Raw genomic sequence first — 16892 nt, forward strand, 5'->3', positions numbered from 1 at the left:
GGAATGGAAGACGAGAAGATAATATCACATGAAAAGATTGCAAGTTTTTCACCGAGAAAGTGAGTTTTTAGAAAGAAAAATTAGCATCAAAAGTAGTTCATGCTCCAACTAAGATAAGACGAGAGTATCTTAAGGTATATAATGTCCAATGGATCGAACCTAAATTTCTCGGGAAAAAGTAGTACATGTTTCAACTGAAATACTAAGATAAGAGGACTATCTTAAGGTATCTAATGTTTTATTTTAGGCATAAGTGTGGTATTGTTACAGTGCAATGTTCTAAAACTCATCAAGCTTAGAATAATATTTAAAGATGGTTGCTTTTTTGTTCATGAACAAATGTTTTATGAAGCAATTTTTTTTGTAGATATGAGTAAATAACCTGTCATGGGTTTGTCACATGAAGAGCTGATTATCTTTTGTTACTACCGGTGAAAGTAGCATGAGGAGCTAACTATTAGAGTTACATGGGTATGTTTTGCAAATGATCGCTTGGATGTGATTTGTGGCTAATTTGACCAACTAAAAATATTTTCCGATTTGCTAGATGTAAGCCAACATTTTAAGCTTTTAGAGATTTTGGTAAAAATCAGTTCTTGGAGAAAAAGTAGGTCCATACGGTAAAAGGCTATAAAAAACTTGTGCATAGAAGATTTTTGGATAAAAGATTTTTGGTTTTGGTTTAAAAACCAAATTTTCAGATGACTTACCAAACACTTTTTGTCTGTTTGATCAACTAAAAAGTCAAAAGCAAAAAATCAACCAAAAAACCGTTTGCTAGACACACAAAGACAAAAGCACCAATGTGTGTATATCATTCATTTTAATAAAAAACTTTAATAATATAAGAGTATTAATCCATTAGTATCTTTTACAATCCCTAATAGGGTACTTAAAACAATCACACACCCTTGCAAACCTTTATTCAATCCGACCATGCTAACATAAAGCAAGTGGAGTAATTAAAATGCATCATAGAATATAGCTGAACTTCCAAAATCACACACATAATATTACTATAAATTAGGTAGACTTAATTTAGCTTAGGCACCATAAGAAACAACAGGAGGAAACTCTTGTCCGAACAGTCCATCCTCATGACAGCATTTGAAAGAGTTATATTTCTGCATAGATCGACGACAGTCGGGGCAGAGCATACTGTTAGGAACCTTGACAGAAGCAGGAAATTCAATCCTGTGACAAGGGAACTCTTTCTGATGAAGGCTTATGTAATGCTCTTTATACCCATGATGAAACCCATTAGAAAGTGCATTTTCCTTCCATTTTTCAAGCTCTTGGAGGGCTAATAAGGCAAGTTTTCCATGTCCATGAACTATAATGGTTGGTCCTTTGGCTAAGATAGCCCACCCACCATGGGACTTATCATGGCTATGAAGTCTTTGAATTTCTTGTAGTATGACATCACCATGATCGGCGACTCTTCCTAGCTGAATTTTGGAGAATATCATGCTCTCGATTCTTGTCCAGAAGTACCATACTTGGGTTGGTTCTTGCCAGCAATGGCTAAGCTTCTCGACCATAATTGATTCACTTACCTTTCGGACTAACTCTTTGTTGTGGCTTCTTCCTACATAGACCATCTCTATTTGAACTTGAAGAGCTCGGGCTACTGCATGTGCTTCCCTTGTGAACCTTCGGATCCATTCTATGTCGTCACCTCCATACACAAATATGTACTTATCTTCTCGGATCTATTTCACACATTAGAAGCTTTACCTTAAGAATTGAATGGATAAAATGGAAAAAGGCTTGATAAGGAAGTTTATTTTACATTTTTTTGCGACTTTGGAGCTTAAACAATAGTAATTAAACTAAAGCAAAACTAATATTTGAGGCCTTTTTGTCTAAAGGCCGGTTGCGCACCTTGCACATGCCCAAAACCACCCCTGATATAATCAGTAAAAAGTACGCCGGGGTGGGGGGAGCAAATAAGTTAGAAGAAGTTACCCAGTCCAAAATTCTCGGGTCGATTCCATTAACCAATAGCTCAAGCCTATAAGTCTCTTGCGCCCAAAGGGTTTCCTCTCTTATGCTCGTAAAGGGGAAAGCATTGCTTTGCCAGATCCACATCATATGGATTGCATTTGGGCTCACAACTTTTCCTTGCGGGTCGAGCACCACAAGGATAGGTTTGCCCCTGAAGTGCCAATCATCTCTGAAGAACTTGATGACCGCGTTTCCAATCATTGAAGGGTGGTAGACCGCGTACCAGGGCATTGACTCATGTAAAGTCTCGAGCTTAACTTGCATTGAATCGGTCCACTGCATTGACTCCACTACTGGAATCCATACAATCTCGTATGCATGCACCTTCGAGTCAGTGTAGCTTTGCTCAAGGAAAAATAACTCATCTTGAGTGATGTCTAGGCCTGATATCAGTAGTAACACATTTTTCTTCATCAATTCTTCAAGGTGAACCTGTAATCAAAATACATAATCCTGATCAGTGATCAGAGCCGATGACCAAAAAACGAGACGTTTTAGTGAAATTAATGGCATCTGCTAAAATATTGAGACAAACCCTTCTCTTATTCGGACAATCATACAATGGAGGCACATCATTATTGGTAGAGATTAGAATATTCAGGACTTTCATGTTGTCATAATGAATCGTCTGATAGACAACGTTTTTTATCAGATTGTATGAATCAATGTCTCGTTTCTCCCCTGCAAAAATTTTCAAAATCACTACGATTTAGATTCGAAATGCAAGGAAGAGATGTAACAAAGAGTACAAGGCTGCTGACCAATGTATCGATGCAATCTAGACAATGTGTCCCTAAGATGATCGCTTATAGTTTTAAGCTTGTGTGCCTTGTTGGAGAGCTCCCACGTTAGTGAAGTATTCGTCCCATATCTGAGAAAAAGATAACCAAAAATTATAACATTATTTTTCAATTCATCACTGCACAAGCTCAATATGTCCCTTATTCCGATGGGCAAAGATTTATAGCTCTTTGGTTTCAGATTGTCACTAGCAAGGTGGGAGCCACTTAACGGCAGGGATAATGGAACGTGTGATTGCAGAGGCGCAATAGAAAAATACGGTTACTGCACTTACTCAACTCCCCTGCTAGACATAGTCGTAATGTAGGTTGCCGCAGCCACAACACTTCTGATGATCCAGTACACAGCAATCGGGAAATGGGTCATTGCAGCCTTAACTTCTGGATCCTCCGGTGTGATGTAAACTGTGGGAAGCTCCCCAAACTCTACAATGCACTTGGTTGTTTCAACCATGATTTCGATAAGATTATTAGTGGCATCAAACTGATGCTTAAAGCCTCCGAAATCCACAACCATTGGCAATTGCTTGATAAGCGCCATGGATTTTGCGAGGGGATTGGTAGCGTAAATTTGAATCAGAAGCCAAAAATCTCCATAGGTTAACGCAAACGCCGCTAGCGTCAAAACCACCTTGGCTTCCCACGAAAAGTGTGCAAGCATATTCAGTACTGATAGAGTGGTGTTGTGTGCATCAACACCACTCAGTACCTTGCAGGTAATCTGTATTATTTTACCAACTTAATCAGCATTCAATTTGTCAATGAATTCCAAAAAAGGAAAATTTCTTGTTAGAAATTATAAATCGAAAACTATGAAAGTGGTATTTTACGACTAATTCGAAATATGCAAATACACTAGTACGTTTTTTTCGTATTACTTCCCTACTATGTTACTTGGACTCGGGTACTGATGGTAGATACTGGTGCGTGTCCAAGTGTCAGATACGTCTAAATATTATATTTTGCGCCTAAATAAAGTGTCTAAGTGCCATACCAATGTCCGAGCATCAAGGATCGGACATGGGTACGTAACATAGCTACCCTATTATGCCATCTTCACAAATTTAGCGACAAAGATAAAGACAGAGATGCAAAGCAAAAGGCGAAGCCATAAGATAACATTACCTCACAAGATATCCTTTCAGCAACAAGAGGCAAGTCAGGAAATTCCTGAAGACTGTTAAGAGAAATTTTCCCTTCCATGGCTTCTCTCTTTGAGAAAACATTACCCTACAGAGAGCAAACCAGTAGTTTTTACGACTAGAATCGATATAATATCAATAAATTAAGTATCAGAAACTAAATCGTTACCAGGGAAGCGTCTACAACTGTTTGAGTGGCGCGCTCAATAATTTCCTGAACGAGATGGAAAAGTGGCCTGATATTGATATTACTAGCATCAGGATAATGGTACTGCTCGACCTGCCTAGCAAGTGCATGATCGTCAGAGGTAAGAAAAATGCCACCGCGTTCACCACCCCTTGACATCAGAGGCATGCCACCCTCATGATGATGATGATGATCAGACGGCAAGCGCAGTCCAAGTTGCTCAGGATCCCTTGCTGACAGCAGAGGTGCCCTGCTGTCACGAGAAGGCAACAGCAAGCCCTGCTGCTCGGAACCTCTTGGAAAAAGCGCCCTGCCCTCATCATAGGGCAGGGCTGACATGCTGCGTTCAGCAGCAGCAGCAGCCCCGGTGGGTGGTAATTGCACTGCCCTTCTTTCATCAGACGGCAAGTACATGCTAGCTCGGTCAGCACCCCTAGACAGACCTTGAGACGCTCTAGCAGCCTCATCAGAAGGCAAGTACTTGCCTCGTTCAGCACCTCGCATTGACGGCTGTGTCCCAGGTGGAGGGAGTGGAGCGGCTAGGTTCGAGTTCAAAGGGTTGGATGCCATCTGAAAAAAGTGTGCAACCCTTTTGGTTTCTAAATATGGAAATACTCAATGTTTTGAATTGTGTGGTTCCACATTTCTGATGCATATTTATAGTGATCTAAAAGGGAATAAAGCTGATATGAATCAACTTCCTTGCTTCCATTGAAGTTTATTTAAAAATTCCAACAATTGATCTTTTATTAGAAGCTTGGCCATGCTGGCCCCAATCCTATTTAGCTTTTCACTTTAATCATGTAGGAATGCTACAAGAAGGGAATGTTTTGTTTGCAATTACTTAAATGAGATCATATCATGAATTTGAGACATACCACTATGAGTACTATTTTGCTATTCTCTTTATCCGTACAAACGTGATTTGCACTATCAAATTTCGTCATTAAATTATTACTTTGTCTTTTAGGGTTTGCTCCATTTGACAATTTTGTGAGTGTGTTTTTGATCAATTCGGTAAATTTTAAGGAACATAGAGACCAGAGCCGTTATAAAAAATTTAGGGTTTGTGCAAAACTTTTATTTTGCGCCTTATTTATAGAATATATATATATACATACATATATATATTTAATAATAAACTTAATATATCTCCTTTTTTATTAACTTTTTCATATACAGGAGAAAAAAGAACCCTGTGCGGTCGATCACCTCGCACACCCTCAAAGCCCTATATGATAGGGAGTAAACACTAATCACTATCACTATAGGTAAGAGTAGGAGCCACTGAATAACATTGGGCTAATGAAATTTTATTGTTTTTTATATCTAAACTTGTCATCTCTATGAGGTTTATAGTCTGAATTGTTGTTCATGAATCATGAGCACAATTTAACATACTATAAGTTGGTGAAATACATTATCCTCAAAGTGTATTACTTCCCTGTTTCCTTATGTGATTGCCATAATTTTTATTTTTGTTTTGTCTCTTTTAACTTTGTAATTTTTCTATTTTATGTATTATTCTCATCACTTTTTTTAATTTTACGTATATATATATTTTTTATTTTTTATCACTTTTAATCATATCTATGCAATTTGATGAAATCTATTTTTTTTCTTAACAATTGTGTCATTACATATTATTGCTTAGGGACTGATAGAGTACTTAATTAGAGGATTCAAACAAACACTTTAGGAAAATATGTTTAAATCGTAATTATGTTTTAGTATTGAGATTTGAGATTGCTTTGTCAAATCATTCTTCTCAAGTTCGTGGCTGAAGATTATGTACAAAGTTATTGTATTCATATTATTTGTAACAATTGAATATTGAAGACCTTCATTATTGCAGTTGAGATGGTCATGAGTCGAATTTTAATAGGCTAAATTTATAGAATTTGAAAATTTTTAGACTCAAGGGTTAAATGGGTGTAGGCCCTTGGGTTCTTTGTAGGTTCTAAATGAATTTTAATTAATCTAATTATTCTTATTTCAACATTTTACATTTTTAATTCCTAATTAAATTTAAAAATTGACTGATCGGAACTTAGGTCTAAAATGAGATGCAATGAATATAAAATAAGTCAAAACTTGGTTTTAATCAATATAAAACATGTCTAAAATGGGTTTCAAGATAATCATGAGTTCGATTTAGGACGGATTTGAATCGATCATGGATTTAAGGTTAACTAGATTTCAGTCGTGTTAAAGCATAAGACATTTAAAAATTATTATGCATAAATAATATAATCGTTACAAACAGATTAAATAAAAGCTAAGAAAGAGAACTATGAATAATAATTTTTAAAAAATCACAACAAAGAAAATTGATTAATAAATAACAATATTTACACATTATTAGAACATAATTGTTGATTACTCGTGTTACGCACAAGCTATTTAATAATCACTATATATTAAATATATGTATGAAATATTAGTTGATTACCCGTATTAAACACGATATACAAAAAGTTATAGACTAAAAATACTCTAACGTATGTAATGGAGTAGATATACAAGAAAAATGTATGGATAAATGCTTATTTTGATTTTTAGATTAGGAAAATTTACCCAGAATAATCCAACCTATTCAACGATTTTCCAACAATAATCTCAACTATCAATTAACCATGAATAATCTCATTTATTGTTACACTTAACCCGTGTTGTTGATTGGTTACCCACTGCCGATTTTAGTAGGTAATAATTTTTTTTTAATTTAACATTAAACATTCAACTCACATTGGAGCTCATTGCAATTCTCTTATCTCCAAGCTAGTTTCTGCAATTCTCCTTTCCAAATGGTAAGTTAAATCTTATAATTTCTGCAATTTTTTTTATTGTCTATTTAACCTAATATAATCGGATTTTTTATTGATTTGTTATTTATAGTTTCTTTAATGAAGTTACTGTGAAATGGTGGTATGGTGGGGTGTTTAAGAAACATAGGGTTGGATTAGATAAACTGTTGGTTTGAACTTAAAGGAATTGTTGAGCAAGATGTGGGTTACTGGCCATATTTTGATTACATCTTGGGGTTTCCCTTACAATTGAACTCCTACTTGAAGAAGAATGAGAATAAATGATGCTCCTTCGTGAAAGGAAATAGGAATGAGATTGATGAAAAAAAAAATAAAAATGAAAAAAATTTTTAAACTTGAAGAGCTGTTGCTGCTTCCATTAATGAAGATACTGAGCATTTAAGGAGGATGAAGAAGGTAGAGGACAATGGTCATATTTTGACCTGCTGCAACCGGTAAACAAAACACAAACAACAGCACAGCTTAAGTGAAACAATAAATTGGATTATTCATGATTAATTGACAGTTGGAATTATCTAGGAAAATTATAAATAAGTTGTATTATTATGGGTAAATTTTCCTTTAGATTAAACAACTTATACAAAATGAAAATAAAGAATACTTAAGAAAAATATATTCTTGAAAAACCCAAAACACAAAGTTTCTCTCTCCTTTTAATGTTCGAACAAAAATTTAATTTCTTACTAATTTTCAACTTATTTTTTAAGAAAATCTCTCCTTGAGATACCTTAAACTCCTATACCATATTTAATTTTTAACACTTCTAATTATTCAAATTCAACTATACTTAAAACATACTCTCTTCATTTACCCAATTTAGTTTTTAACATTATTCCTAACACTCTTATTTCAAATATATAAATTAAATCATAGTTTTGATTCGATATAATATAATTTATTAATATCAACTTTTCATAATTTATAATTATGCATAATAAGATGCACCAGGACATCGATTAATATATTTGAAAATGTGCACAAACTAAGTGAGACAAAGATAGTGAAGTCATCATATCATATCATACAATAATCTAAAGAAAGACCTTATAATTTTAAATGACGCTTTTTCAATGACTGAATACATGACAAAATATAATTAACTTAAATTGTTGATATATTTTAATGAATTTCCACATAGTAATATTTGTAAATGTAAAGAAGAATTTTAACATAGAAAAATTATCAAATTACAAGTTTATCTCATTTGCCTTTCTCTTTTCTAGGAGACTTTTCTTTTGAACGTAACATTTATTTTTGGGTGTTGATAAATAGGAATGATGTATGAAAGTCATAATCTTGCAAATGACGACATTTTATACACCTCATTTAATTAATTTTAAGCCTTTGAGTTACTCATTTCATTTTTAAATCGGAAAAATTAATATTAATAATCAAATCTTTCATCTATCCACTGTGAATAATCCCACATTTAGATTATTTTTTAATAATTCAACCTTTGTCTTTAGGTTCCTAGCAGCATCTTTTTATTTTTTAATAATCCAACCTTTACCTTTAGTTTGCTATTAGCATACCCTATTAGTATGCTGGCTGCAAACAAAGGGGAAAAGTTGGATTATTAAAAGATAATTCATAGGTGGGATTATTCACAACAGATGAGTGAAATGTTGAATTATTAATATCAAATTTTCCTTTTTAATATAATAAGTTTATTTATTTTTGTTTGATCTCTTTTTGTCTTTGCTTCGAAATAGAAGACAAATATATTTGCAATTGGCCACTTACTCGATCAAGTTATTTATCAACCTCATTTAGTAAACATTTTAGCATATAGAATGATGACTAATAATATACAGTATAAATAAAGAGGCATGCTCAATTTAGAGGTAGAAAATATCACAGTAATTTGTATTAATATATAAAAGATAAATCTTAAATAGAAAATTTATTTTCAAGCTTACTAACACTAGTGGAAAAAAACCTTATTTGCTGCGGTTTTTTGGCCATAATATGTTGTGGTTTTGGCCCCAAGCAATAGTGATAGCAGCAAATGGCCTATTTTAAATGCTGCGGTTTAAAACCGCAGCAAAAAAGTGCACTATTTGCTACGGGCCACAAAAAAACCGCAACAAATAGTTAAGACTATATGTTGTGGGCCACAAGAAAACCGCAACATATAGTCTTAACTATTTGCTGCAGTTTTTTTTTTGGCTAGCAACAAATAGTGTAATTTTTTTTTTCTTTTTTCGTTTAATACTAATAATAATCCAATAATAATGTACAATGTAATAAACAATGATTAATCCAATATTCCAATGATAATCACAAATAATCACCAATAATTATCAATAATCTCTTTGTAATAATAAACTCTCAATCGTATATATAATATAATAATATGTACGTACATATATACATTAAAGTTCTAAAAATCTAAACTAATTACAATTTACCAAGAACAAAAATTAGTTTGCGCATTTCTCCATTTCTTAAAGGGCGTATTTCCCTTGGAATGTCGTATAAAACCTATAATATAATATAAAATTAAAAGATTAATAAACATTAGATTTTACCAATAATATAGTATATATATATATATATATATATATATATATATATATATATATATATATATATATATATATATATATATATATATATATATATATATATATATATATGTATATATTATAATTTAAGAACGTAATAACAAACACTTACGGCATCTATATTTTCGACTCAACCTCCTTCACGGATTTTATAATATCGTCTATGTATTTTAGAGTGTATTAGCCACAATCAACGGAATTAGAAGGTTGTTGAAAGCACTAAGAGAAAATAGATGTTAATGCCAAAAAAACTTAAAAACGCATAAACTATTTCATCACAAGAGAGTCAATAATTTGCGAGTGTGATTGAGATTTATCTTGTAATTCTTTGCGATCATAGTGAAATTATTTGATCTTGGTGCCGGTGGATGTAGCTATCAAATTGATAGTGAACCACGTTAAATCTCTCGTGTCAATTTCTTATTTTGCATTGAATTTTCTTATTGTTTTATTATTTTTCAACGAACTTGCTTCCGCTCTCGCACAACAATAATCCTAGCTTATAAACAAAACAATTGAAGTAAAACTAGAGTCCTCTTAATAATTAATAATTAATAATTAATAATTAATAATTAATAATTAATAATTAATAATTAATAATTAATAATTAATAATTAATAATTAATAATTGATAATTAATAATTAATAATTGATAATTAATAATTAATAATTAATAATTACAAGGTGTTAAACATGTTAATTAACATCAATTGTAAAAGTACTATAAAAGCTAAGAGCTTCGTTGATTTCAAGCCTTTACTCGATTCTTTATTTTATTTTTGTCGTGAAAAATGTCATTACTCTGATACGATGCTCAAAGATAGAAAGCACCAACAGCAAAAGGAATAACTTTAATTCCATTTCTTGCTTTTATTCCCATTTTATATACAAAAAGCTTCACTTGTAGTTGTATTGCTGCTCACTAAACTTTAGTCATGACTTATAATACACAAGGGGGAGCAAAAAATTGAAGAATTTATTTAATGCCTTTTACAATTTTAAAAAATTATGATATTTTTCTAATAATTTTATATCTTTAAACACTTAACATATATTATGTAATTAAATGTAATTTAACATTGAGACCCTCAACTTTGTGGGGTCCTATGCGGTCGAACAGGCTGAACGTATTCAGAACCTCCCCTGATAATACACATGTTATTTGTTTATTACAAGATGATCTAAGTAGTTTAAAACATCTTATTTACCTAAGGTTAATGATTAGAATTCTTAATTAGATTGGGAAAAAAGATTGAAAACCTTAATATAAAGAAATTAACGTCGGTCACCTAATTCAAGCCGCGTCTACATCTAATGTCGATTTTTATAGATGAAATAAAGCTTTCAAGATGGTCTATAACTCTACCGGTTTGTGGTTTGAAGAAGAAGAGAGGCTTAGAGGGATTAGGATTTTAATTAGAGAGAGAAAGAGGGATTGAGAAGTATTAGCATATACTCTAACTAAGGTGAATTTGGGTTATTTTATAGTTTATAATCCAAATTACATACATATAATTAAGCCAAAAAAAAAGTAAGTTAATAATATAACCAACTCAACAAATCCAAGTAACATTTCAACACCCAAAGTCAAGCAACAAAATGCTAACAAGTTAGACACTCGACTAATTCGAACAAGGTTGCTAGGTCGAGCAGATCTTCTACTCCACTAAGGCAAGCTATAACACTCAGGCGAGCACAACCATTTGACCAGGTCGAGCCTAGCTCATTCATGTGAAATTTGATTTTTTTTTCTTTTTTCTTTATTCCGTTTGTTTCTCAATTTGATCGAGCATTTGTACACATAAATATAGCATCAATTTGATCGAGCATTTGTTTCTTGGATGACAATTTACTAATAATACTAATTTAATTTGAATAACAAATAAATAGCCATTTATGATAACGGTTTATTTTTCCTTATTATTTTTAAATAAAATATTACAATAGAAAAATCACCATCTAGAAAATGATTCTAATTTGAGGTTCATATAAAACCGCTTTCTGATGACGATGTAGTCCAAAAAATAAAAAAGCCTTCTCCAAATCCATCCTACGTAAACACCTAGACGGTATCATGGAAAACTTATTTTCAATGTAGAAATTTTTAGTCAATAACAATAATTCGTGCATCATAGACAAATATATATATATATATATATATATATATATATATATATATATATATATATATATATATATATATATATATATAATTAAAATAAAATCCCAAAATCTTCTCTCATAATCAAATCATTGTGCGTAAGATAGGAAATAATTTCCCAAATTGCAAGAGCCAAGATTGAGGGAAAAGGTTCTACACAACCCCTGTTTGCCTTTCTCCATCATCAATGGCGACCTCCACGGGAAAACTCCGCCACATTTATAATCTAGGGTCTTTTCAGGGTTTTTTTTTACAACCCCTTTCTCGATGAGGTGGGTGCTGGAGGGCCGGCTAACCTCCCTGGTGGTCTTTGTTCCTCTACTACCTCCTTCTGCAACACTCCTTACCATCAGTCTTCTTCTCCAATGACTCACTGTTTGAACTATAAGAATTCCCTTCTTATTGACAATCCTAGGGAAAGTTACTCAAATTCTGCAAAGGCCACCGTATTTTTGATTGAGGTTATCCGTGAAGCTGTTGAGATATGGGCGAAAATGTCTAATAAGGTATACTAGTATGATCCTTTACTTTAGTTTTACTGTGAAAAATACTAAAAAATTGGATTCCAAAATATATAAAGAAATTAACAAATATGGGTGACATCTCCTCATTTTGTTAATTTCATCTGTTTAAGTAGACCTTTTAATTAAGAGTGTCAATCAATTTGATTGTTCAGGTGAGATGTCCATATCTTCTTCAGGCTCATACTCAAAATGTTCTTCGTCAGGAAGAAATTCAATTTTTTTCAAGTAAGAAATCTTGACATGTTTCTTCTTCATTCCCATGTTGTCTGTTCTCATGTTGTCTGTTCTCTTTTCTCAATTATAATTGGCTTTTATCTGGAGTTGTTTGGAAATTGAATTGTTAATTTACGGCTGAATTCTATCAATTTATTTCTCTCTTAGAATTGATTATTCAGTGATGGTTTTTCTACATTGATACAATGTCATCTTATTACTGGTTTGCTTCACAGTTGAGTAGGAATATAAAATGCCAAATGATCCATTATTAATCTTCAACTGCTTTAGCTCTATATTTTTGTTATGGGATGTGAAGTTGCATTTTATGTTTGCTACCCAGGGTCACTTAGAAACAATCTTGTTGTTAGTATTATCACGAACAAGGGTTAGGTAGCAACATCCGACCCCCAAACCCACCCTTAGGAGCCACTCAATGGCATTGGGATAATGGAATGAAATGAATTTACTTCATGGGTCATTCTCTCCTGTCTATTATCCATTAGCTGAAAATATCAGGACAGTAAAAAACTTTAACTTCCACTTGCACTCTTTTTTTGAACAATAGGGAATTTGTAAAAAGTAAGATTATGTTTGGTCCTTCTTGAATATAGGTTATTATGTTTTAGCCTATAAGCCATCACTTTTGCTTGGGTTTTGAGTTAGATGCTCAGGGTTTTTGTAGAAGTGGGTATAGAATCCTTCAAAGTCTGAAATTGGTTTCACTTTATGAGCTCAAATTACCACGGCTCACTACATGTCTTGTTAGTTATCCTAGGTTTTCTTCAATGCCTTCATTTTGTCATTCTTTGTTAGGTGTACATTCTTCATTCATTGTACTGGCAAGTTTTTGATTGTTTTCCTTCGGTCATCCAACATGAGAACCCTTTACTTTTTTCTTGATTAAGATTCATTAGTTTGTACAATCTTTGTAAAATGTATAATCTCAATGGTTTCAAATTTGTCATATTTTCTCCGCTTTTCTAGAAGTATACTTTTTGTTGCTTACTTGCAATGCTGCTGCAACTAATGATCTCATAGACTGTGGAGTGTGGATCTCAAATTTAAGGGAATTTGACGCTTCACATATGGAGTACTGTATTATCCTAGTGTCACCTTTTTGGAGCCATATTATGAAGGAGACTCATTTGAATATGTTTTTATGGAGGAGACTCATTTGGGTGTGTTGATATTAGTCTCATAACCTTGTTCACATTTGTCTAGTATTATCTCATTATTTTTCGTTGGAATGCAAACTTCATGCTCAAATCTAGTTTCATAAACATGTTCAAATTTGTCTAACAATTTCTCTTTCACTCTTAAGAGTCAAATCGCATTGCTTAATCTTCATGTTAGTAGGGTTGAAACTCAAATGTTAAATATGGTATCTTTTCATTAGTATTTTAATTTGGTACATTTTTTCACATCCATGAAAACCTTAATACAACAATGTTATTAGTACTATACACCATATAAATATGTAATCGATAGTTGGTTTTGTCACAATATTGATAAACATTAAAATGCAATATTTTAACAATAATAATGAAGGGAATTAAGTCCACTTTAAATGGTGTTCAACCTCATAGTACGCTGGTATCTAATGTACGAGTCGTCGGTATCCAGAGTGGGGATCAAATGTTGACAATGTTTGTAGAAATGTTGATGTTTGAGTCATTTCCGGTATCAACGTTGTTGTCACCATTTGTGGTGTTGCCGTTTATGCTGTTGGTGTTAGAGTTAGAATTTCTGCTAAATACTTTTGTTATTTTCACCCAATATCTGAGGACTACAAATCTGAAGATAATAATCAAGACGATGCTAGCAAATAGAGGTATGAGTATTGTTTTGACTACATACTTATTTAACAACGGAACCACACTGTTGTCCATCAAGGAGACCAAAACAAAATAATAACTGACAACCAGAGCAATGAGAGATACTCCTAGGATAACCAAACCAATGATCAGTTGCTCAGTGAAACAGATAGCGTTAACAACAATGCTCATGCAACTAAAGCAGAAGGCAACTGTATTTGCTATTAGAAAATGAAGGAGTCTCCATGGAACAGTGTTCTTAGCACTGTTTTTAAGTGCTTTTGGGGTTAAAACACCATCTTTCCATAGAGACTGTGGTGGGTTGACGATTGCTTGGAATGTTGCTTGTACTATTAAACCCGCAAAACCGAGCATGATCTCTCTAAAAAATGGCAATTTTGTTAGAGCTACAATCTTTGTACCCAGGTTTTTCAAACCCTTTTGTTTGTTGTTCACCATTTTGTTTCTGGGTTTCACTCTACTTGGATGATTACTATTTGCTTGTAGAAAAGAAGGTGCCTGCACATTTTTATTTATAGCATAGATGAGAAAATTCGCAAGGGCATAAAATTGAATATTACTGTTTTAAGGATAGATAAAAAAAATTAGGTTTTTGATTAAACTATAGTTTGGTTCCATTACTTATTGTACATAAATTTGTTTGATTAGTTTCATGACTCGTCTTGTAAAAGGATTGTCATTTCAGAACTTAGCGTAATTTTTTAATGAGTTGCATTATTTCTTTTGTTCTATAAGCTGTTGATGATTTTTATTTTACTTGATGAGACTAATGTTTTTTAAATTATATTAAAAAAGGGTAAGAAATCATCAAAGGTGAAGTTGTAGTCTTCATAAGTACAGAGTTGTGATCAGTTCTTTAGGTGTATCTGTTGTGAAAAAATTGACATGGGTAAGTTTGCTAGAAAATCGAAATGAATGAAGAAGAATTCACATGGATGATCACTACTGGTCAGTTGGTTTATATAGTCGATTGCAATCTCTTAAGATTAAGACTTTGGCATTGTTGACTGTTGTTGGTTAGTTTGCAAGACATCCAGTTAATGGTAATAATTGCAGCATGGTGAAGTAGATAGAAAATGCTCTATCAAAATTATGGATAAATGCATGAACAAAGGTAAATGTTAGTGAGAAGTGTGTTAAAAAGACACAAATGAAGCAAGTTCATAGCAAATATATGGATGATAAATATGTTGAAGATTCCAAGTTTGGAGGAAGGGAGCGTTGAATTGGTCCTTTTTAGTGTATATAGAATAATAGCAATTAGTTGTAATTTAATACTCCTTTGTTCAACTGTTTAGCTTCATTGACTTTTGGCATGGAGATTAAGAATATAGATATAGACATATAGTGGGTTAAAGTAGTGAAGTATTAAAAAATTAAGAAAAAATATATAAAGTAAAAGTATTAGGTGATATTCAAAAATAGAAAGAGCTAATTCATTAGGGACAAACTAAAATGCAAAATGGTGTAAATTGAATGGGACCGAGGAGTACATTTATAGGCTTGTTAATTGAGATAATGATCCATAATTTTAGATGTAGTTTTAAGTTTTCCTTTTTAAATGCTCTCATTTTTCATTAATTTGATCAATGAGAAATGGAAATTAACAATTTTCGCACAAGAGCTAAAGGAAGTAATTTCCCGCTAATTATTTTTGGTACTAATTGAAGCATTAATATATGTAATTTTTTTTATCGGAAGCAACCTCAAACTCCTTCCTAGGTGTGAACAACTTAATGGCATTGGGTAATGGAATGAAATGTTGTAATTTTGTTATTTTTATTTTAGTAGAAGCCCTTCCAAGAGGCGAGCCAACTCATTTTATGTCTTAATCTTGTAGGTATCCATTTCTCTTACTTCCTCACCAAATGCCTTAAAAAGAATTTCAAGAAAAAAGAATTGAGTAGCCTACCTGAGATTTCGTAGCAAGCAAATCCCTAACGGAATGCCCATTTGTATCAGTCAAATCCATAATCTGATCAAGTAATTCAACACCCATTTTGCTGACCAAATCCATAAGCAACTTGGTCATTTCATCCTGGTTACTCTTAACAGCAACATGAAGAGCAGTTTCACCCTGTAAGTTGACTTCCTTCAGAAGCTCATAATTCGTCGATACCAAACTTCTAGCAGCATCAGCACTCCCATGGTGAGCAGCATAATGCAAGGGCGTAGATCCATCGGAGTCACAGATTAAAGCGAGTGACGGGTCAAATTCTTGAAGCACATAAACAACATCAGCATGGTTTGTAGCTGCAGCTATGTGTAGTGCAGTAAGACCTTCTCGGTTGCTCGGTAATTTGGCCATCCATGGTGCTTGTTTTAAGAGTTTCACAGCAAACTCGGCTTTGCCTTCTAATGCAGCAAAATGGAGTTGATTTTCTGTAAAGAGTGGTTTCACCTTTTGGAGTAACATTGGGTTTATTGCAAGCATTTGTTCATGTACAAGGAAAGTGTTGTCCTCCATTGATGATTTGTGTAGTTTTTTCATTGTCTTTTCATCAATCATATTGTTCGGACTCCTAATTCAACTTTTTTTCAATTACAGGGTAGACCGAGGAAAGCGAAAGGGCTATGTGAGTGTCAAATTTGAGATCTTTTCTAAAAAGTGGTACCTGTCCTTTA

At 32.9% G+C, this 16892-nt stretch overlaps 2 protein-coding genes across 2 annotated transcripts; both read right to left on the reverse strand.

Moving 5' to 3' along the window:
- Window positions 1-790: 790 nt before the first annotated feature.
- Window positions 791-4776, reverse strand: LOC130828360 (protein SIEVE ELEMENT OCCLUSION B-like). The gene is made up of 7 exons (XM_057694318.1): window positions 4119-4776; window positions 3933-4037; window positions 3083-3528; window positions 2769-2878; window positions 2543-2688; window positions 1969-2439; window positions 791-1712 (listed from the first exon to the last, which is right to left on the reverse strand). The coding sequence occupies exons 1-7, from the start codon at window positions 4704-4706 to the stop codon at window positions 1044-1046; spliced, it is 2535 nt and encodes an 844-aa protein (XP_057550301.1). The 5' UTR covers window positions 4707-4776; the 3' UTR covers window positions 791-1043.
- Window positions 4777-16229: 11453 nt separating this feature from the next.
- Window positions 16230-16734, reverse strand: LOC130828474 (ankyrin repeat-containing protein BDA1-like). The gene is made up of 2 exons (XM_057694460.1): window positions 16292-16734; window positions 16230-16242 (listed from the first exon to the last, which is right to left on the reverse strand). The coding sequence occupies exons 1-2, from the start codon at window positions 16732-16734 to the stop codon at window positions 16230-16232; spliced, it is 456 nt and encodes a 151-aa protein (XP_057550443.1).
- Window positions 16735-16892: the final 158 nt, after the last annotated feature.

This window comes from Amaranthus tricolor, chromosome 12 (genome assembly GCF_026212465.1).
Source record: "Amaranthus tricolor cultivar Red isolate AtriRed21 chromosome 12, ASM2621246v1, whole genome shotgun sequence".
NCBI lineage: Eukaryota > Viridiplantae > Streptophyta > Magnoliopsida > Caryophyllales > Amaranthaceae > Amaranthus > Amaranthus tricolor.